This window comes from Anolis sagrei, chromosome 2 (assembly GCF_037176765.1).
Source record: "Anolis sagrei isolate rAnoSag1 chromosome 2, rAnoSag1.mat, whole genome shotgun sequence".
NCBI lineage: Eukaryota > Metazoa > Chordata > Lepidosauria > Squamata > Dactyloidae > Anolis > Anolis sagrei.
In genome coordinates, this window is record NC_090022.1 from 270,058,647 (window position 1) to 270,082,798 (window position 24,152).

At 39.1% G+C, this 24,152-nt stretch overlaps 2 protein-coding genes across 5 annotated transcripts in view; one reads left to right on the plus strand and one right to left on the minus strand.

The window, feature by feature from the left end:
* The first annotated feature begins 4,349 nt into the window (after window positions 1–4,349).
* Window positions 4,350–13,408, plus strand: SMIM15 (small integral membrane protein 15). 3 transcript variants are annotated; one of them, XM_060761533.2, is made up of 3 exons: window positions 4,350–4,454; window positions 10,701–10,779; window positions 12,280–13,408. In XM_060761533.2, exon 3 carries the CDS (start codon window positions 12,307–12,309, stop codon window positions 12,532–12,534), a length of 228 nt encoding a protein of 75 aa, XP_060617516.1. In that variant the 5' UTR covers window positions 4,350–4,454; window positions 10,701–10,779; window positions 12,280–12,306; the 3' UTR covers window positions 12,535–13,408. The 3 variants fall into 3 exon arrangements, with proteins under 3 accessions (XP_060617516.1, XP_060617515.1, XP_060617517.1); XM_060761532.2 differs by having other exon boundaries at window positions 4,351–4,454; window positions 12,295–13,408; XM_060761534.2 differs by lacking the exon at window positions 4,350–4,454 and adding an exon at window positions 9,022–9,174 and having other exon boundaries at window positions 12,295–13,408.
* Window positions 13,409–14,467: 1,059 nt separating this feature from the next.
* Window positions 14,468–24,152, minus strand: part of NDUFAF2 (NADH:ubiquinone oxidoreductase complex assembly factor 2) — a 52,794-nt gene continuing 43,109 nt past the window's right edge. For both annotated transcript variants that reach the window (XM_060761531.2, XM_060761530.2), the window contains one exon: window positions 14,468–16,157. In XM_060761531.2, the coding sequence (XP_060617514.1) occupies window positions 15,903–16,157 (255 nt within the window). In that variant the 3' untranslated portion in view covers window positions 14,468–15,902. The remainder of the gene's footprint in view (window positions 16,158–24,152) is intronic.

Consider the following 24,152-nt stretch of genomic DNA (forward strand, 5'->3'; position numbering starts at 1 on the left):
TTCCCCAGATTGACTGCATGGAACACCGTTACCTTCCCATAGAAGCAGTACTTTGAATGCGATTTTCCTGCTTTTTGACAACCTAGCAGGGTTGGCTTGGATGGCCCATGAGATCTCTTCCAACTCTATGATTCTATGATTTCCAGTGTAGACACAGATGATATGCTTTTTCTCATCCCAGGCAAGCTGTTCTAGTTGTTGCTTATAGTTGCGTTCTATATTTAATTCTAAATGTATCTCAAGGAATGATCTATCCCTGAATTCGAACCGCCAACCTTTCGGTCGGCAAGTTCAGCAGCTCAGCGGTTTAACCTGCTGCGCCACCGGGGTTTCTATTAGTAATCTATAGTTGCCATGATACCAAACTCTATTCAGCTTTATTGTTATTTTCAAACAGGCTTTGATTTAGAGCTGGTCTGATATAGTAAGTTAGACTCTCAGCTAGAACTCTCAGCTAACCAGAACTCTCAAGCAACCAACCTACAACAAAAAGAAATATTGTAAATAAAAATTAAAATACATGTATGATACAACAAAACTGTTACATTAAGTTTATCTTTATTTACTTTGAATTACTGTATTCAAACATTAATATCGAGTCAATGCAGAGCTTATGCTATAGTATTAGCCTATTTTTAATAGTAACTCTCAATCAACCAGAAACTACATTTATCTGCCTATCCCCATGAGTGCCCATTTATTTATTTACTTACTTACAGTATTTATATTCTGCCCTTCTCACTCCGCAGGCGACTCAGGGTGGATCACAATGCACATATACATGGCAAACATTCAGCGCCATAGACAGACATACAAAGGCTATTTAACTTTCCAGCTTCATGAGGGTATGCTTTAAAATGCTGGCCACCGAGGGATTTGTCGCTTCACCGTCCACTTGTGACACCAATGGAGTACTTCCTCATTCTTTTGCACGCTGCTGGAGAGTTTTATGGTGTTGTAAATTAATTAAATTAGCCTCCCTGCAAACGCTGTACCTAAATTTCCTACTTGACAGATGCAACTGGCTTTCGGGCTGCAAAGGTCGACAGCAAGCTAGACAAATGTTTGGGAGCTTACTCCGACCCGGGCTGGTTTTGAACTCATGACATTTCAGTCAGTAGTGATTTTAATGCAGCTGACTCCTAATCAGCTGTGCCACAATCCGGTTAACTGGGAGTCTGCTGGACTAAAGCTTGACTTTCCTTTCAATTTCAAATTTGTACTGACGTTTTGAGCCAGTTTCCTTATATAACACAGCAAATCCTTATTGGATAATAGGGAAGTCTGGAATTGGAGTGATTTCTATTTTTTAAAATAGTATTTATTCAGTTTTTAAACATACATAAAATAAAAAGAAAGCTGTTTATATAAAAAAAACATGAAAGCCTGTTCTTTTCAAAGTCTGTTTCCACTGTGCGTTTACAACGCTTAGTGTTGTTGTGGTTTGGAAGTTGTGTACTTTCTTCATTTTATTAAAACTACATTATTAAATTTTTCTTTTTGAATTTATTTAAACTTATTTATTTTTAATATTTATTTTAAAATAAATACATTAAAAGTATTTAAAAATATTAAATTTATGAAAATAAAATATATACATAAAATATTTTATTTTCAAAGGCTGGGATAGAAGTAAAAATTAAGCAAAATTAAATACACATAATGCTGGAGTCCCCAAAAATCTGATAGAAGGACCATTCTACTGAAAGTGGGTGTGGCCCTGGGGCCCCGCCCATCACAATCTAGCCCCGCCCACCGCGCCTAAGCCCCGCCCATCGAGCGCACGCAAAGAGAGCATCCAGCGGCGTCCTCTGCCTTTTAACTCATCAGAGGGAGGCGAGATGAACTCATAGATGTATAAATAATAGACTTACACCGTTTGATAGATTTCCGGGTACCTTTTAAATCCCTTGGCACCAGAAAAAGTGTGAAACAGCAGGAAACCAAAGCAAGGAATAGAATTTGGTTATGCTTTTTTATTTTTTGGTGTAGCTGTGGCTTGGAAAATATATAATTGGGAGTTATTGAACCCATTGGGGAATTGTATACAAAAATCCATCAGGGCCAGCTAACGCTTCCCAATAAAGGATCTCGCCCAGGCAGGAAGCAGCCAGGCTTTGAAGCTGCAAGGCTACTCGGTGCTAATCAAGGTGGCCATTTGCCACATTCACCCTTGCCTCAAGCAGACAAGACTTCTTTCCCCTACCCTGGACATGCTAAAGATATATAAACCTCACATGCCTAGTTTCCAACAGACCTCACAACCTCTGAGGATGCCTGCCATAGATGTGGGCCAAACGTCAGAAGAGAATGCTTCTGGAACATGACCATACAGCCCGAAACTATTTATGTATGTATGTATGTATTTATTTCTATCCCGCTTTATCTCTCCATACAGAGACTCAAAGTGGCTCACAATCAAAAACATTACAACTTAAAATATACAAATATGCAATAATGAAACAGTATATCATTATAGATTATCAGTAGTAATTATATTTAATATATTAGTATTAGTCCCTTTTGGGAGGTAGGGTGGGATAGAAACATATTATTATTATTATTATTATTATTATTGCATATTGTAGTATTATTTTATATATTATTATATTGTATTAGTGTTATATGATATTTCTTTATAATAATATATGTATAAAAAGTATATTATTAGCGTAGCACAATATTATTATATTTTATTATATTATTATAATATAATATAATTATATTATATTATATATAGCATTATATATTATAATATATTATATAATAACAATCTTATATAATAATATTATATATTATTATTAGTTGTATATATTACTATGCGGATCCATTGGTTGCGCAGTGGTTTAAAGCGCTGAGCTGCTGAGTTTGTTGACCGAAAGGTCGCAGGTTCGACTCCGGGGAGCGGCATGAGCTTCTGCTATCAGCCCCAGCTTCTGCCAACCTAGCAGTTCAAAAACATGCAAATGTGAGTAGATCAATAGGTACCGCTCTGGCGGGAAGGTAACAGTGCTCCATGAAGTCATGTTGGCCACATGACCTTGGAGGTGTCTACGGACAATGCCGGCTCTTCGGCTTAGAAATGGAGATAAGCAGCAATCCCCAGAGTCGGACACGACTGGACTTAATGTCAGGGGAAAACCTTTACCTTTACCTATATATTACTATATTGTACTATACCACTATACTGCAATATTATTAGTAACATTACATGTAATATATAATATGCAATTATATTTTATTATATTGGGTTGTTGTTGGTTTTTTCGGGCTATATGGCCATGTTCTAAAGGCATTTTCTCCTGACGTTTCGCCTGCATCTATGGCAAGCATCCTCAGAGGTAGTGAGGTCTGTTGGAATTAGGAAAAAGGTTTTATATATCTGTGGAATGACCAGGGTGGGACAAAGGACTCTTGTCTGCTGGAGCTAGCTGTGAATGTTTCAACTGATCACCTTGATTAGCATTTGATTGCTTGGCCGTGCCTGGAGCAATCTTTTGTTGAGAGGTGATTAGATGTCCTTGTTTGTTTGTGATTAGATGTCCTTGTTTTATTATATTGAACTATATTATTATAATACCACGTAATAGTAAACATTACATTAACAGTGCAGGACACGGCTGGACTTAATGTCAGGGGAAAACCTTTACCTTTACCTATATATTACTATAGTGTACAATACCACTATACTGCAATATTATTAGTAATATTACATGTAATATATAACATACAATTATATTTTATTCTATTGAACTATATTGTTATCATTCCACGTAATAATAAACATTACATTAGCAGTGCAGGACACGACTGGATTTAATGTCAGGGGAAAACCTTTACCTATATAGCACTATATTGTACTATACCACTATACTGCAGTATTATTAGTAATATTACATGTAATATATAATATACAATTGTATTTTATTATATTGAACTACATTATTATAATACCATGTAATAATAAACATTACATTAGCAGTGCAGGACACGACTGGACTTAATGTCAGCGGAAAACCTTTACCTTTACCTATATATTAATACATTGTAATATACCACTATACTGCAATATTAGTAGTAATATTACATGTAATATATAATATATAATTATATTTTATTATATTGAATTATTATAATACCAAATAATAATAAACATTACATTAGCAGTGCAATCTGGAAACCCTTCCACCCCCATTAACCTTCATATTATTATTTTTTTAATGTTAGATTTAAAAAGAGGGGGGAAAAACCTCCCTGCTGGGAACAAAAGAAAGGATAAACGGAACCCGGAAGTTTGAAATCAAGAAAGTAAGAGTGCTCTATACTATGTATTTTGTATAGTCTACATTCCTCCTCCGGGAGGCACCTCCTCGAGGGTTCCCTTTCTGCTCCTGAGGCGGAAGAGGGGAAGGCGGGACTTCCTGCGCGGTCTACTTCCTCCTTCCGGTTGGCGGGTGAGTGAGGCTGAGGGTGGGTGGGAGAGGGGCGTTGAGGCCTTTGCTCTGCTGAGACGTTGAGGTGGAAGGGAGACTTGGGCGCACAATGGCCTTTCTCCTGCGGCTCCCTGCTTCCCTTTCCTCTTCCCTCCAGACTCTCGCTTCTCCTCCTTCCACGATTCAGCTCTTCGACAGGAAGTCTTTGGAAAACCCTGCCCAGGGTGACCGCCATTCCTTTGTCAGGGAAACCCGGAAATAGTCTCTAATGAAGCAGCAAGAACAGACACAAAAGCCTTGGGTGGTTTCTCATCCTTAGAGAGAAACCACATGGCTGTCAGTAGTAAATAGGTCATTGATTATAGTAGGCAATTGGTAGGCACTTTCAGACTAAGAGATTCACTCCAAGCAAGGGATCATGGATAGCCCAATACAGGCATGGGCCAACTTAGGCCCTCCAGGTGTTTTGGACTTCAACTCCCACCATTCCTAACAGCCTCAGGCCCTTTCCTTTTCCCCCTCAGCCGCTTAGCTTAAGCGGCTGAGGGGGAAAAGGAAGGGGCCTGAGGCTGTTAGGAATGGTGGGAGTTGAAGTCCAAAACACCTGGAGGGCCCAAGTTTGACCCCTGCCTGATTTAATCCAACCCCTCACCAATCAGGCAAAACACAATCAAAGCACTCCTGAGAAGGCCATCCCGCCTCTGTTTAAAACAGTGTTTCTCAACCATCTTAATGCCGCGACCCCTTAATACAGTTCCTCAAGTTGCGGTGACCCCCAACCATAACATTATTTTTGTTGCTACTTCATATCTGTAATTTTGCTCCTGTTGTGAATCGTCATGTAAATATCTGATATGCAGGATGTCTTTTCATTCCCCAATACACCCAAGTTTGAATACTGATGGAGTTGGAGGGAATGGATGTTGTCATTTGGGAGTTAGAGTTGTTGGGATTTATAGTTCACCTACAATCAATGAGCATTCTGAATGCAACTAATGATGGAAACTGAACCAACCTTGGCACACAGAACTCCTATGACCAAGTACTGGAAGGGTTTGGTGGGCATTGACCTTGAGTTTTGGAGTTGTAGTTCACCTACATCCAGAGAGCACTGTGGACTCAAACAGTAGATCTGGACCAAACTTGGCACGAATACTCAATATGCCCAAATGTGAACACTGGTGGAGCTAGGGGAAATTGTATTTGCTGGGATTTATAGTTCACCTACAATCAAAGTCCCTTGAACCCCACCAACGATAGAATTGGGCCAAACTTCCAACATAGAACCCCCATAACCAATGGAACGTACTGGAGGGATTTGGGATGAATTGACAGTGATTTGGGGGAGATGTAGTTCACCTTCCACCTTTCTGACAGGTATTTGGTGACCCCTCTGACACCCCATGCGACCCCCCCAGGGGTCCCGACCCCCAGGTTGAGAAACACTGGTTTAAAAGCTTCCAAGGAAGGAGCTTCCACTGTACTCCCAGACAGAGAATTATTATTATTATTATTAAACTTTATTTGTACCCCGCTAGCATCTCCCGAAGGACTCGATGCGGCTTACAAAGGCCAAGGCCACAATACACAATATAGCAATACAATAAACAATACAATATAACAATACAAAACCTAAGCAAATTAAAACAATTAATTTGTTACGTGTGAAAAAGATCTTGGAATCCTCGTGGACAACAAGTTAAACATGAGCCAACAATGTGATGTGGCGGCAAAAAAAGCCAATGGGATTTTGGCCTGCATCAATAGGAGCATAGTGTCTAGATCTAGGGAAGTAATGCTACCCCTCTATTCTGCTTTGGTTAGACCACATCTGGAATATTGTGTCCAATTCTGGGCACCACAATTCAAGAGAGATATTGACAAGCTGGAATGTGTCCAGAGGAGGGCGACTAAAATGATCAAGGGTCTGGAGAACAAGCCCTATGAGGAGCGGCTTAGGGAACTGGGCATGTTTAGCCTGAAGAAGAGAAGGCTGAGAGGAGATATGATAGCCATGTATAAATATGTGAGAGGAAGCCACAGGAAGGAGGGAGCAAGCTTGTTTTCTGCTTCCTTGGAGACTAGGACGCAGAACAATGGCTTCAAACTACAAGAGAGGAGATTCCATCTGAACATTAGGAAGAACTTCCTGACTGTGAGAGCCGTTCAGCAGTGGAACTCTCTGCCCCGGAGTGTGGTGGAGGCTCCTTCTTTGGAAGCTTTTAAGCAGAGGCTGGATGGCCATCTGTCAGGGGTGATTTGAATGCAATATTCCTGCTTCTTGGCAGAATGGGGTTGGACTGGATGGCCCATGAGGTCTCTTCCAACTCTTTGATTCTATGATTCTAAGCAAAATAAACAACAGGCAATAAACAATACACTAAAACACAATACAACTGGGTCGGGCCAGAGTAATGGGTACAGAATTAAAAGTGCTGATGTGACAGGTGGTATCTAAGGCATTATAGGGCAAGTGCAGTGTGCGGTGTGCAGCAATCTTAGTTCTAGTAAAGTGCTTATGGGACTTGTATTGGAGATTTCCTAATCTGGGAAGGCACATCGGAACAGCCAGGTCTTCAGGTTCTTTCTGAAGACTGCCAATGTAGGGGCCTGTCTAAGATCTTTGGGGAGGGTGTTTCACTGATCTTTGGGGAGGGAATTCCACTGTTGAATAATAACAATTAACACTTCACTCCAAGAGCTGGGAAGGCAGTGATCCTGGAGAAATATTTCCTTGTTATTGTTGTTTATTCATTCAGTTGATTCTGACTCTTCGTGACCTCATGGACCAGCCCACACGAGAACTCCCTGACAGCCGTTACCACCCCCAGCTCCTTCAAGGTCAAGCCAGTCACTTCAAGGATACCATCCATCCCTCATAATAATAATAATCATAATAATAATGGGTTGTTGTAGGTTTTTAAGGGCTATATGGGCATGTTCTAGAGGCATTCTAGAACATGCCTCTAGAACAGGGGTCCTCAAACTAAGGCCCGGGGGCCGGATATGGCCCTCCAAGGTCATTTACCCGGCCCTCACTCGGGGTCACCCTAAATCTGAAATGACTTGAAAGCACACAACAACAGCGACAACAACAACAACCCTATCTCATCAGCCAAAAGCAGGCCCACACTTCCCATTGAAATACTAATAAGTTTATATTTGTTAAAATTGTTCTTCATTTTAATTATTGTTTTGTTTTATGTGGTTTTTGAACTACAAATAAAATATTTGCAGTGTGCATAGGAATTTATTCATGTTTTTTTCAAATTATAATCTGGCCCTCCAACTGTTTGAGGGACTATGACCTGGCCCTCTGTTTAAAAAGTTTGAGGACCCCTACTCTAGAACATGGCCATATAGCCCCAAAAAACTTACAACAACCCAGTTATTCTGGCCATGAAAGCCTTCAACAATACAATAATAATAATCTTTATTTATACCCCGTCACCATCTCCCCAAAGGGGACTCTGGGCGGCTTACATGAGGCCAAGCCGAACAGTTCATTCCAACAAAATAAAACCAAAATAACAAAACAAATATCACAATTAAAGAAAAACATAAGAATGCAATAAAACAATACAAAATAGTACAATGCAGAATCAGTCCCAAAAGGGCGGGTCACATGTGTGAGATAAAATGATAAAATTCAGGATGAGAGAGGGATGGCCCCTTTTCCTTTTTTCTTCCATTTTCCCCAGCATCATTGTCTTCTTTAAACTCTCCTGTCTTCTTATGATGTGGCCAAAGTACATCATCTTTGCCTCTAATATCCTTCCCTCCAATGAGCAGTCAGGTTTTATTTCCTGAAGTATGGACTGGTTGAATCTTCTTGCAGTCCAAGGCACTCTCAAAATTTTCCTCCCAACACCACAGTTCAAAAGCATCTATCTTCCTTCGCTCAGTCTTCCATATGGTCCAGCTCTAACGTCCTTGCTAAATAATAACAAAAGTAATATAACAAAATAAAAAACAACAACATTAAACAGTGTATAAAGCGAACATCAAAACTGACAACCAATAGCAAAGTTCAGGGTCTCATCGTGGCTGGGCAATCTGGTGCCACAGCATTAAAGGGTAGAGTAATAAGTAAATTGCAAATATCATATAGCAGCAATGAGAGTAAGAACGATTTACCATTAAGGATTTGGATATAACAATCATAAAGTACTTGAGGACAAGATTTTTGGGTCCTAACTGGGGCCATCTGTCAAGGGAATTGCCTAGTTAAAAGCACAACGGAACATCCGTGTCTTAAATTCTTGCGGAGGATGGACAGGGAGTGTGCTAGCCTGATCTCCTTAGGGAGGGAGTTCCAGAGCCTGAGGCCACAGCTGAGAAGGCCCTTTCTCTCATCCCCACCAGAGGAGCCTGGGACAGAGGTGGAAGTGAGAGAAGACCTCTTACAGTCAGGAAGTTCTTCCTAATGTTTGGGTGGATTCTCCTTTCCTTTAATAGCAGAAAATAAATCTGCTCCCTCTTCTTTAGGACACCCTTTCACATATTTATAGATGGCTATTGTGTCTCCTCTCTACCTTCTCTTCTGCAGGCTAAACCTATCCAGTTCTTTAAGACACTCCTCATAGGGAATTATGGTCTCCAGATCTTTGATCATTTGAGACACCCTCTGGACGCCTTCCAGAATACCAGTATATTCCTTAGAAGTTTCCTGCTTAAGGGCTTACCCTGACCAGACCTGACCTTGGTCAGCCTGTGAGGTATAATAAGTTCAGTGCCTGAGGTGAGCAATGACACAGGAATGGAGGTCATAAACTCAAAGCAAATCCCTTCATTTTCTTCATACAGCATAATACTTCTGTTTCTTTGGCATTTGCATGCCCCATGGATGGCTGATAGAGGGACAATATAAACAAACTTTGTTTCATACACAAAACTGTTAAAGCAGGCATGGGCAAACTTGGGCCCTCTAGGGGTTTTGGACTTCAACTCCTACAGTTCCTAACAGCTGGAACGCTGTTAGGAATTGTGGGAGTTGGTGTCCAAAACACCTGGAGCGTCCAAGTTTGCCATTAGCCGCCTCTCCTGATGGCATAATTACCAGGTTTTGTTTTGTACTTGGGACTATAACTGTCCCCTTCTGCTTTGCCATGTTTATAAAAGACAAGGGAAATCCACTCATCAGCCATCCTGTAAGTAGGGCAAGGGCCTTCAACATATTTTCTCTAGGCAACTATATTCAAGGTTTTATTTCAATTATTTGTTTTACAGACCATGTCTTAATTTAAATATTAGTTGGCATCCTGTTGGTGAATTACTGTAGCATAAAGTGGATATACTCACTTTTATGGCTATAGCTTAGATCAGAATTTTGCTCAATGACCCAGGGCCCTTCCACACAGCCATATAACCCAGAATATCAAGGCAGAAAATCCTTCAATATCTGCTTTGAACTGGTTATCTGAGTTCACACTGCCATATATTCCAATTCAAAGCAGATAATGTGGGATTTTATTCAGCTGCATGGAAGGGGCCCCAGTGACAAAAATCCTCTCCTTCTTCACTTTCTAAGCAGTGCAGCCCATGGCGATTTGTGTGTTATGGGATCAGCAGTGATATCCAACTACGTAACTCGCGACTACTCTGTCTATTCTCTGAAAACATGGAAATGGCAGTATTGTGGATAGGACTGTGATGCTTTTAATGTGAGTTTTCAGGGATAGTATTAGATATAATTCACAGCCTTGGCTATGTTTCTTGCATCATCCTCAGTGCATGTGATTCTCTATTTTCATCTGTACGCTTGGCTTTCAAGGTATTCTTTTTGGCAACTTTGTAATATGAAACTCTTTATCATAGAAGTGAATATAAATGTGTTAGTACTTCTGCTGCATAAAAACTCCCCATGTTCCCTTCTAATAACATTTGCGAGTAGGATGAGAGAGAAATCCCCATGCCACTTCCACACTTTTAATATTTTGTTTCATGCTGAGATCCTGTTGGTGCTTTATGCCACTGCAACAGTCAGTTAGATTGTGTGTTATGACAAAAGTGTGGAAGCAAAGGCATCACTTTGAGGTCAGGAAGGTGCCCTGCTGCTGTGCCTATGGCCAATTGACTCTTTTTACCAGTATCTCCCAGACCACAATAGATATGGATTAACAACCAATGAGATCTTAGGTTGACATTTCAAGTAGACTAATGTAGCTGCACCTTAAACACAAGAGCATCTTGCTTGATACCTTATCTGAATTGTTGTGCAGTGATTTACAATCTTAATCCTCAATATTGTTGTTTTACATTTTCAAGGTTATCTCTTCTTCCTCTTTATGACAACGGTGCCAAGTCCTGTTCTACATCATTAAACTGGAGCTTCTTAGCCCCTTGGGTGAGTGTGGAATCATCTGTTATCTTTAATTGGATATTATCTAAATGTCCAGTGGAAGGACTTGAGATGGTGGTACCATGGGCCTGGCAGCAGAAGAGGAAACTGAATTAAACATTGTGATTGTCTGCATGTGCCAAAGGAGGTGATAGGAGGAAGGAAAATTCAAGTGAATTTCATTAAAGGGTATTGTTGCTTCTTACAGAAGAATGGTGTGTGTGTGTGTGGTGGAGGAGGTTTAAACTCAAAGATGATACAGTTTCAGACTAAAATTTCTCTTCTCCCTCCTGTAGTTTAAAATAACAGTGGTATAACAATGTTTTCATTTTACCCTGGCTAATATAACCAGCATTATGAAGAAGTGTGAAATTGCGTACTTAGTAGCTTTTGTGAAGAAAAACTAAAACCTTTTCTGTGACCTCTGTGGAAGAAGAATTTCAGGCACTCAGGCCCTGTGACTGTCTTCATCTGCAGGGTGCATAGTAAAGCATTTCTGTGTGCAGTGGAAATGGATCTGTTGGCAAATTTTAGACTTAGTAGGAGCAGACTTTTTCTTGAACTTCTTTTTTTTGGTACTAAATTGATCACCACAGGGCTGAAGCAATTCTTTTGTGTCTCAAAAGAACACTGTCTGTTTAGGATGGTGTGCTGAAGGGCCATCATCCATCCATTGCCTCACAACATGCTATAGTGTCAGTTACTATAACTAGAATTAGATTGCCTTGGAAAACTTAGAAACCCCAAAAGTCACTAAAATATCTCCCTCTAGAATCTGTGATGTGCATTTATTAGAGCTGTCACCAGACTTAAATGACTTAGTTGAATAGGTAAATGATTAAACTTGCAAATGATGGTGTGGAGGACAGGGAATTCAGTTGGAACTAGCCTTTTTGTTCCACTAGTGGGAACAGTGCTGGAGCAGATTTTCTCTATATACTTTCACTGGAAATGAGAGAGAGAGAGAGAGTAATCTTCTCTGACCACAATCCCAGCCACTCCTTGGGGAGATAAGGGCTCCATTGGGAGAAGGGGCATTCATGAAGAACACTTTCCTCTACCAGCAGAATTTCCTTGCTGATCAGAATCCTTCTGTAAAAGCAGGCAGGGGTTGCTTTCTGCCCATATTAAGCTTATGCTGGAGCCAATCTTATGACAAAGAAAAATGTCTGCTTTGCATGTATCATCCTAAGATAAATGTTTCGTGTTCCTCTTAGACAAGAGCCCTCCCATTTAAAGGGACTTTTGTCACCTGAAGTTCCACACATTGATTGTTCTCTGGTGAGCAGTAAATTCAGAATATTTCATTGTTTATACTGGAAGTGGATGCTTAATCAACTAAATGTCCTGGTCCTGGTAACAAGATGCAAAGTTAAATGTCCTATATACCCAAGTTCACAAGTCCAAGCAGTTATACTTCCCTGCCGTCATTCCTCAATAGGTAATTGTTTGAGTAGTTTCTTATTAAACATCTCATATTAGTTATCCTTCTTCTTTTTTATGGAGGATTTCCCTCCTTAGGTAGCAAAAAAGATGCTTGACAATATCAAAGGCTGGGCTGAATATATTGTGGAATGGGCTGCAAAGGATCCATATGGATTTCTCACAACGGTGATCCTGGCTCTTACGCCCCTCTTCTTAGCAAGTGCAGTACTGTCATGGAAACTGGCAAAAATGATAGAAGCCAGAGAGAAAGAACAAAAGAAGAAGCAAAAACGCCAGGAAAATATTGCGAAAGCTAAACGAACGAAGAAGGACTGAAATGCCAACCCAACTGGACAGATCTTTTCTTAACCAAGAATTCTTATGTTTGTATATTTTTGTGTTGTAATCTTTCTAGGACATGGATATGAGCAAATCTGATAAATCCTGAGGTAATTTGTTCTTTTTATTTTGTTATTAAAGTCTTGTCATTAATTTTAATAGCTTTTGAGAAGTGTTGTCCTGAGATTTAATTTCTAATTTGGAATGTATTTGTAAACAAGATATCAGTAACACTATATGTATGTAATGTGTTTATAAAGTATGAACTATCATTTTGTTGACTGATTAAATAACTAGCTCCTTACAATTTTATAGACTGAAGAAGAAATATTTTCTTTTTTCTCTGTTTTTAAAAAATCCTGTAGATTTATGAGCTAATTGCAGCCTATTTCAAATTATTTCTATATTGGAGAAAATCCTTATTTCATCCTAATAGTACTTTTTAGATATATTCGGAAATAATATGAAATATGACTGTTTATGCAGTCTGCATGAAACCAATAATAGGGAGCAATAGCTTTGATCCTAGAAGTGCTGATAATCATGTGAACTAATAGGATTAGGTGTTTTTTTTTGTGAATTACTATTTCTATGAACAGGTTAATAATGTACTAGATCATTATAACAGCACTAATGCAAAAATGTATCTAAAGGGTCTTCCCTTAAAGGATAATTTCTAAAATGAATGGCTGTTATGAATGAATATTCTCTCCAGATGTGAAAATGTATTGTGCATTCTGTGATAAACATGCCAAGGGGACCTTTTAACATTGGAAGTACTGTATCTGATCAGCTTTACCCTAGTAACTCTTTATCCGTCCAGTTTTTAAGAAAAATTATTTAATACTCAAATTAAAAATATACACAATAACCACTCTCTGGGGAATAACTGGTCTATAAGATATTTCTAACCACAATTCTGTATGTAGGGTGATTAACATGTAAAATAATTATGGAGGTAGAAGAATAAAGTCCTACAGTAGTTTGTTTCTGGGCAAAGATGCCAAGCAATGGCTAGTCTTTATACTGGATCACAGTGAAATACTGCTCCCAAATACTTCCTATTCCTTCTGCAGTATGTTGTCATTTGGAGATGCAGTGCAGGCAAACAAACAAAATGTGAGGAGGAGGGAGTGGTCTGTAGCTCACAGGGGAGGAATTGACCCCACACAGTGGTCTACAACTGAACCAGATTCTCTGGCAAGGTGATTTCACAGTGTAAAATGGCAACAATAAGAAGAGGATTTTTATAGTATTTTGAAACCACAGGAGGATAAAGGTGTGTTCCTCAAAGTGAAACTGAACTACAAATCTCAGTTCTTGTGGGTTTTTTCGGGCTATATGGCCATGTTCTAGAGGCATTTCTCCTGACGTTTCGCCTGCATCTATGGCAAGCTTCCTCAGAGGTGAGGTCACCTCTGAGACCTCACCTCTGAGGAAGCTTGCCATAGATACAGGTGAAACGTCAGGAGAAATGCCTCTAGAACATGGCCATATAGCCCGAAAAAACCCACAAGAACTGAGTGATTCCGGCCATGAAAGCCTTCGACAATACATTGAACTACAAATTTCAGCGTACTTCATCCTTGGGTACAACGGCTAGAAATTAGGCAGTTCAACTGTGGTTAGCAGGCAGATGGTTAATTAGCCTATGGTGGGTGAATCCAGGAATGGAAGGCAAAGCAAGTGGGAGGAAGAGTATTCATATGGGTTTGGCATGTTTGTTGTATCCCTTCAAGAAGTTTCCAATGTATTCTGGGTTTCTACTGCTATAAATTGATTCTGGGTTTCCACTGCTGTAAAGGGATTCAAACCCATTGTCTCCAGAATTGTAGTCCAATGTTCAAACCATTACACCACACTGGCTTTCCTTGTGTTTTAACATGGATTGCCTCAATACTATTTAATGATAAAGTGAACACTCAATGAGTAACTTTTCACCATTCAAGTATTTTTATTAACTTTTGAAGCATTACTTTTTGACCTGAATCAGATCCCATCTAATCTTGGAAGCTAAGCAGGGTCAACCCTGGTTAGTACATGGATGAGAGACCACCACTGAATACCAGATGAGACAGGCTAAATGTCAGAGGAAGGAACTGGCATAACCACGTCTGAGTATTCCTTGTCTAAGAAATCACTGACATTTGTGGGGTTGCCATAAGTCAACAGAGAACTTGAAGGCACATTCATACACACATAATATAGATGCTTGCTTCATATGGAACAAAGTATAGCCTCCCAGATAACATTAAGTACAATAGCATCAGACACAGCAGCCTGATTACTAGTTCTAGAGACCACATCACTCTCCCTTCTGGACTTGGAAAGGTATGGGATAATTCACTTGCTGATGAGAATGAGCTTTCATGGTAAATTTGCAATCTATCTTGAAGTCCCTTGAAAGCACCACACAGTATCAGCTCCTTGTGAAGTGCAATGAGAGGAACCTAAGGAGGACTTTGCCCTTTTATTTTGTTGTCTTTCTATGACTTGGTTGAAAGACAATGGGAATCTAGCTTTCCTGCTAGTAGAGACGCTCTTTTCCTCTTGATCCCTCAAGGATGAAAACTAACCAGAGTGTCTCATGAAAGCTGAAAACAGGAAATTGTGGTCACTTTAAACAATGGTTTGAGAACAAATGTACTTGAAACTACTTCTGCATGTTAAATTTGAAGGATGTAATTGCCTTCAAAGACAATACATTTTACTCACACTGTGATACTTCTAATTAAACCGATTGTTTAATGAAAGGCAGGGATTCTTAGAGTCACCCTTTAAACTAACAAGCTATAAGTATGCATAGATGTGACAATGCTATACTCACTATAGCATTATTTATAAACCAAGTACTACAGATTCTATTCCCTGTGAATTACAAGCCAGTTGTAAATTCAGTTAGTACAGTCATTCAATGTATCAAAGAACTAATTTACTCATGGTTGAACAATTATAATTATATTCAGTGCTTCTTTTTATATTCACCGTTCTACTTTATAATATATAATTATATCACCTGGAGTCCCTTTGGCCATTACATGTTTGGGACTTCATCTGTCATCATCTGCAGATAATATGGCCAACGGTATAGTATTATGGCAGCTGTAGTTCAAAACATGTGGAAGCCAGAGAGATTCTCCAGCCCTGATCATTATCATACCATTATCATACCAACTCTTTCCAAAGTTGAAGTTACACAAATTATCTATGAATTATACAACATGAGCAGTTAATAAATCCTTACATCTTAATTATAAGATTTTTCCTCCATTTACTCAAACAATTCTTCAAGTAATGCAAAAGGATAGACATGCATCAGACAGTCATTTCTTATTATTTGCCTATCTCCTGATATTTCTAACTTCTTATTTGTTACGGCCACTGTCCTTGGGAGGCATCCAAGATCCAGGCTGAAATATATTTGCTGTACTGACTGGCTCTTCGGAAGGTTCGTTCTTTCCAAAGTGAGGGGAGGATGCATGGCCTTTAATCTGAGTTTGACGTGGTTCTGCCACAAGTCCCTCTTTGTATTCTTTGGCCTGCAGGAGCCTCTCCTTTTCATAAACATCTTCAATCCTCCTTTTCATCTCTTCTTGATACTTCTGTGCCCTCAGAATTTCCTGTGGAAAAAAGGAGAGGAACAGGTGAACACTATTGAAAATAAACCATCAAATCAAAACAAAAGTCAGTTTTTCATCAAGGGTTAGAATCTATTTGCTCAGCTACTACTTTGCATTGGATGTGGAGTTTGGTACATGCAATTAGACTGGTAGAAAGAGAATTGTCTGAGCCTCATTTCCCAAAGTAGGCCCTACCCATCAAATGGTATATGCAGTGGTTCTCAACCTGTGGGACCTCAGATGTTTTGGCCTTCACCTCCCAGGAATCCTAAAAGCTGGTAAACTGGTTGGGATTATTGGAGTTGTAGAGCAAAGCACTTGAAGAAGCGCATGTTGAGAACTACTGGTATATGGATGGTCAAGAAATGGAAACTGGCTGAATTGACTGAGTTGGCTATGGTGCTTCACCTCCTTTGTCCCACAACTTGTCCTATTCAACTTGACTCCACATAGTGTTTCTGAGATATTGTCATGATAGACGGGATACCCTGCTTTCTCAATATAAATGCTGAAATCTCTATCTAACCCATTAGACTGCATCCAAAACAGTACAAGGAGGAGCTGGTTTTTCACAGATCCAAAGTGGTGTATGGGAAACTTGCATCACTCCTCATTCTACAGATAAACCAAACTGGGAAACTATCATCAGGGAATCTGACACAACACATTATTTTAACAGTATCTTTCAATGCCTGTCTTGTGCCTGTACACTAATTAAAATGCTTTTTCAAATTAATACACCCAATAATTGATCAGAAACCTTAACAAATGAAACACTTCAGAATGTGCAAGGACATTTTATAATGATCTAAACAACACTTTCAATTTGCAAAATCAAATCCACTATCTTGCATCTGCAAGAGGAGACTGAGATAGTATATTGAGGCAATAATGAGTTCATAGCCACATTAACATTTGAACAGGGAACTTACTGGACCATGGTAAATGATGAATAGACAAACTAGCATTTTTGAACTAGTCACCAGCTCTGCATACTGCAACCTGTTAGGTTACTAATACCTTCTTTAGAAAGAAAGATTTCGCTTATTGTATTGTCAAAGGCTTTCATGACCGGAATCACTGGGTCACTGTGAGTTTTCCAGGCTGTATGGCCACGTTCCAGAAGGATTCTCTCTTGATATTTTGCCCATATCTATAGCAGGCAACCTCATAGGTTGTGAAGTCTGTTGGGAACTAGACAAGTGAGGTTTATATATCTGTGGAATGTTTATTGTCTTCTTTTTGGTGACTCCAGGTGAAAAACTGAGGACACTGTTACCAAGTGCACACAAGGTAACAACAACAACAACAAACAAAACAAACCCTAACACAATGAATTGATGTATAAACAAACATTACTGAATTGTTCTATGATTGGTAGAGTGGTGCTGATTTCCCCTATCTCACTTTATTGTCCAAAATGCCTCAATAAAGAAACTGAGGGATGTAAGAGGTTGCCCAAAGAATGATAATTTTACAAGTGATACAATGTGGAAAAAGCACACTGACCATGGATAATCAAGTGACTGTTTGCTGAATGCAAGCTCAAAGAGAAACTAAATTCCCATATCAAAACGAAATTGAGATTGCAGGGTAATGAATCTCCATTATCAAAATGTAATAAACCTACTGTGCCTCTAATGCTAGTTGAAAACAATTCAACTGACTTCAATTAACTCTCTAATTTTTCTAGTGTACAAAGGTCAGGCCCAAAAGGAATACAGATATGTGCTGAAGCCCCTCCTCTTCAGGATTAAGACTCTAGGGAAAAGATGACATTGACCAAATATTTATAATAGCGGGGTAGTGCATATGCATAGGAACAAGCTCTCCAATCAAGTTGCACTACATTTTCTCTCTGCATTTATAAAATTATGCTCCAAATGAGACTTCTCTTTTTACTGGAAGGGAGAAATGATCTCAAGGCTAATGGGAAAAGTTTGCTTGTAGGTGGCCTTCCTCTGAGCAAGCTTTCCTAAACAAGGATAGGATCTGGATCGCACAAATGCTCAATTAACTAAAAATTCATCTTGATCTATTGGACCAGAATCTGAGATCAACCTCATTCATTAATATCCTTCAAATGCACATACTTCAAGTGTGCTCCAAGAAGTATACCCAATGTGAGGAATAAGAAGGGTTGAAAACTGGCTACTTCAAAATGCATCACAGTAAATGCAATCGGAGGAGAACCCTACATTGTTGTACATTGTTCTCATTTAGTGGTGAACATGCTAGGGAGCAGACAATGGCTAGATAGTACTGCAGTAAGGTGAGAGTATTCTCCAACACAGTTCAATCAGTCACAACTATGGGTACTGTGAGAGAACTATGCCAAATAATTCCCCTAATTCTTTGACAATGAGTTGAGTTGCTATTTAGTGAGAGTGGTGGAAGAGGAGAAACTGTTCTCCAAATACACTTGTATCTGTATATTTCTTCTCTTTTGGATTGAGTGTGGATCTGCATTTTGATTGGAAAGTTATCTCCTCTTCGAATTCCAAAACCCTATGGAGACACCACACAGCTGCTCAATAGCTTCAGTATAAAATGTGTCCCCTTATGTGGATGCATAGTTATATGAACCTCAGTTCTATGTGCACACCATATGCACACATGGGTAGACAAATACGCCAAGGCATACTTATGAGATCAATTTGCATACCTGATCTGCATTGTCTTAACACAGTGGTTCCCGACCTTTTTTTGATCAGGGACCACTCTGACCAGGGCTCAGCTCTAGTTTCTGATACTGAACATATGCCATCCAGTAGTTGTCATCTGCTCGCCCACAGAAAGCCATATTTAATAAGCCTCGGCATAAGAGAGTTTCGCGAGACCAGTTGCTCTCGTTGCAACAGTGTAATAACGGTGAGGCTGCAGATCATATTTTAGTTCTTGCAGATTACAGGTGGTCCATGGACCACTAGTTGGGATTCTCTGGTCTAACACATTCCTAAGATGATATCTAAGCTCCCATCTAGCTTCTAAGAACTGTATCTTTAAAGTGGAAATGGGGAATAACGATGCATACTGGAAACTCCTTTTTAAAACAGCTTTCACATAAAATATACTAACGGCTTTTTAAAATCAAGAGCCAGCATTCCAATTTTGTGGGAATGAACTGACTAGAGGGAAAACAAAAACAATTCAATTTGCTACATGCCGTTCTGCATCATCATAGCAAATAGCATCACTCTGTCACAAGCCAATGGCATCAGAAATTCCTTTACAGACAAAGAAGACTGTATAGATCCCAACAGAAATTAAAAAGCTGATGCTTTCAGAGAACATTTATGACTTCCTTGTAAATGTTTTAAAAAGCTACTGGGAATTATCTGAACTTTAGCTCTATGTATATAAAGGTTAACAACTACTTTTAGATATCTCTGGACAAAAACACTACAGCTTAAACGCTCATTGAAAGTGGCTTTTAAAGAAGGAAGTTTTAAAGATCAAGTCAGGGGATGCTGTAGTTTTTACTTAGTTTTAAGGACTTTAACTGTTTTTAATACAATTAGTATTTAATTCTATTTCAATGTTTGTATATCTTAGGTTTAAAATTGCATTGCTTTGATTTTATTGTAAGCTGCTTTGAGTCTCTTTTATAGATAGAGGTGTCATGCTTGTGGCCCTCCGGATGTTTGGGTCTCCCAACTCCCAGAAGCACAAGCCAGCTCACCCAATGGCCAGGAATTCTGGGAGCTAAAGTCCAAAACACCTGGAAAGCCACAACTTTGAGACCACTGACTGAAATGCACTCAAACTCATCTAATTCAGAAGCTGAGCAGGATTGGATCTGATTACTAACAGTTGCTGAGGGAAATGCCTATTGCTCTACTTCCAAAAGGCCTCAGCTCGGCCGTTCTGACAAAGCTTATGGTGAACAGGGCAAGCAAGTTCTCTAATCTAGGGTGGCTCTTCTTGTGTTGTGCCCATATAAAAACATTGGAAGGTAACTTCTATCTGCTCTTCCAGGGCTAATTTTGTGACATAGTGATGAACTTATTAGAGAAGACCTAAAAAAAAAAAAAAAAACCAGATACAAGGGTGCAACATCTCTTTATCTGAGATAGCTAGAAAGCAGAAGGCAGGCATCCTCAAATTGCAGCCCTTCAGCTGTTTGGGCCTCTAACTCTCGGCATTCCTGACCATTGGACAAGCTGGCTAGGGCTTCTGGGAGTTGGAGACCCAAACAGTGGGAATGTTCCAGTTTGGGGATGCCTGGAATAAGGCTTCATATACAGTAAAACTCTTCCAGTAGAGCTTGAGATTAAAGGAATAAGAAGAAATTAGAAAAGAAGAAAAAGACAGAAGGGCATGACCAAAGCCTCTGAGGTCTTCTGTATCCATATTTACAGACCAAGCAGGTTAGTTTTCAGCATAATGCAAAAGGCCCAGTCAAAACACCAATTCAAAGGCTCATAGAGGAAATCTGTGCAGTTATATATTAACTGTGCAGTGCAATCCTTATGCAACTGAACACATACCCAAATGTGTTCTGCACAACTCAATTTCCACAATGGTGAACTTAAGGCAGATCTTCAGAACAAGATGAAAATGTCATAGGAAAAACACAGGCAAGCCTAAGACACCCACAGGATTCTAGCATGCATATTACATCAAGGAATACTAGCAGAAACAATACAATTTAGTGTATTGTCGAAGGCTTTCATGGCTGGAATCACTGGGTTGTTGTAAGATTTTCCGGGCTATATGGCCATGTTTCAGAAGCATTCTCTCCTGACGTTTCACCTGCATCTATGGCAGACGTCCTCAGAGGTTGTGAGGTTTGTTGGAAACTAGGAAAATGGGGTTTATATATCTCTGGAATATCCAGGATGGGAGAAAGAACTCTTGCCTGTTCAAGGTAGGTGTGAATGATTCAATTGGCCACCTTAATTAGCACTGAATGGCCTAGCAGTTTCAAGGTGTGAATTCTTACTGCCTGGGAGAATCCTTTGTTGAGAGGTGATTAGGTGTCCCTGATTGTTTCTTGTTTGGAGTTCTCCTGTTTTTGAGTGTTGTTCTTTATTTACTGTCATGATTTTAGAGTTTTTTAAAATATTGGTAGCCAGATTTTGTTCATTTCATGGTTTCTTCCTTTCTGTTGAAATTGTCCACATTTTTGTGGATTTCAATGGCTTCCCTGTGTAGCCTGACATGGTACTTGTTAGACTGGTCCAGCATTTCTGTGTTCTCAAATAATATGCTATGTCCAGGTTGGTTCATCAAGTGCTCTGCTATGGCTGAATTCTCTAAATACAATTTAGGTTTGGTTAGCTCTCTCTGATACAAGCAGGAGTAACTGGACAGTATCAGTGCTTCAAATGTAACATCATACAATGACAGCATACATAACTAAATCAAAGGGGAAATTGCTTTTAATACTAACCAGTTCTATATGAATTTTAATATAAACTGTGCTTTTACATTCTCTTCCACGTTGGTCAGTATCTCTTAATTCATACCCATACCTTACAATGCAGCTTTGTTTTCTATGAATGATTGAGAGGATCTAAGAACTATTATTAGATCCTCACAACTAGAGAAATATTGGACAGACACCAGCATCTTTTTGCTGAATTAGGAAAGTTGCTGGAGACACATGAAGCACTTTCATATCAGCCCCCAACATTAAATTAGTAGTGTGTTTGAAACAAAACTGCTTAGGAATGCATGAGATGTCTTTGTGCAGGCAATTTTCTTTAATATTTGGCAAACTACAGAGGACATACTGAAGGTATTTTAAAACATTAATGGAGTTCAGCATTAATTTCCCACTGTCAGTGCTTCAAACACAGGAAGGATAATTAAAAAGCTAATAATGTGATAAAAGTTAAAACCAGTAGGGCAAGCTTTTATTGACCAGTATGGTCATTTTTTCTGGGCCAGATATTCATACAGAAATAATGACTTAAATGTCATTAGGTTGCATCTTCTAAAGAGAACCATCCTAGCCTCTATCAGATTTGGACTGCTTCAAATTGAGACAGTTCCTGCGAGTCCAAGAGGTAAACTTGAACTCAGCCGTGATAAATGGAAACAAGCCACTGAAGAGATAAAGGCAGAAAAGCCCAGAGCACAAACACAAGAGCAGCCCAAAACAGAGCTAGGTTTGTGAAAGTGGATATTTAACCTAATGCTGTCAGCCAAGTGGTGCTTTTGTCCAATATTTGTATTGGGTTGCTCAGGCCAGCAAAAATATTTGTCAAATCCATCACTTACTCAGTTTATTTAAATTCTGTCTTAATTAAAGAGTGTTGGGTTAATTGCAATAATTGAGATGTGGCCCACTGATTTAAAATTATTTTTCTGAAATCCAAATAACATTTATAAAATAGACTGTGATTGTGGTTTGGTTTGAGGATTATTTTGGTGTGGGTTTTTTTTAATGACAGTAGGTCATAAACAAACTGACAAGAATCACCAGTCTGAAACAAATGTGTCATTTGATAAAGCAACAACTAGACACTGTATCTATTAACTGTATCAAAATAAACTCTAAACTTATATACAGTAGTATGGAAAAATAGACATTTAGTTTCACAATGGGTTCATTTTTTAAAGGGGAAACAATTTTCCAATAAGAAAAAGAAAAAGTGATTTGATATTTCTGGTTAGTTTATTAGTAGCAAAAGGGTACCTATGTCATTATTAAAAAGGTGCTTATGTCATCCTCCTCATCCTTTCAAAATTAGATGACTACTATCATTTCAATACAGAAATGATACTTTGTCGAAGCATTGGAAGTTTGATGTGGAATTGGTTCTCTAAGAATCAGGCCTATAAAAGCACCAGTCAATTAACAAACCATCTTCTTTTTGGCAAAATGATACCAAAACTTGCAAATGCCAAATCTTCTTTTCGATTTTGCAAAACTCTTGACAGGCTTGCATTATTGGAACCCATAACCTTTTGGCAAAATGAGGCCATAATCTTTTGGAAAATGTGAATCTCCATAACCATTTGGGAAATGGGATTCATAACCTGTTTGGAAAAATCACTGGTCAAAAAAAGGCACGACCTTGTTAGAAGTCACAATCTTTTTAAAATTGATGTTCACTAGTATTTGTCTCTCAGCTGTTAAACTGATATACCTAGGTATGTCTTTGAACTATCAGAGACATAGACATGCCAATGCATGCGTGTGTTTGTGTGTGTGTATATGTGTATATATACACACACACACATTCAGCAGAGTTTCAGAAGTATTAGTTGCCCAAAAACATCTATTCTTCCTTAAAATATATTTGTCTTTATATTATGCTCTCAAGAGACAAAACAAACAGTATTTTTAAAAACTAACAGAGTTAGTTTACTCACAAAACATCATGTATACAGCATACAGGCACTTTGCTTATGAATCCAGTTACAATAGGATTTAAAGTAGTTTCTCTGTATAGGTAACACAGGGCATCTTCCTTAGAATTAATAGTTCATAGTCCAAAGGAGTCTTTAAGTATACATCTTACTGGAGTCTAAATGCATCAGATGGCTTCTACTCTAAGAGTCTAATGGTGTCTATCTCCACTGAAGTCTAAAGCAAACACACTTATCTATATGACTTCTCAAAGCAAACACTGATCTAAAATGGAGTCTTAGTCCTGAACTTATTCAGACATGGTCTGCAGTCCCTCCCACAATAAAGAGGTTAGGTAAAATTGCAAACCAATGCACACATACAATGCAGTAAGCAATTATATACATAGACTCATAGAATCATAGAATCAAAGAGTTGGAAGAGACCTCATGGGCCATCCAGTCCAACCCCCTGCCAAGAAGCACGAATATTGCATTCAAATCACCCCTGACAAATGGCCATCCAGCCTCTGCTTAAAAGCTTCCAAAGAAGGAGCCTCCACCACACTCCGGGGCAGAGAGTTCCACTGCTGAATGGCTCTCACAGTCAGGAAGTTCTTCCTCATGTTCAGATGGAATCTCCTCTCTTGTAGTTTGAAGCCATTGTTCCGCGTCCTAGTCTCCAAGGAAGCA

Excerpts from the sequence above, each read along its gene's own strand:
- SMIM15 (XM_060761533.2), top strand. The coding sequence starts at position 12,307 with ATGCTTGACAATATCAAAGGCTGGGCTGAATATATTGTGGAATGGGCT.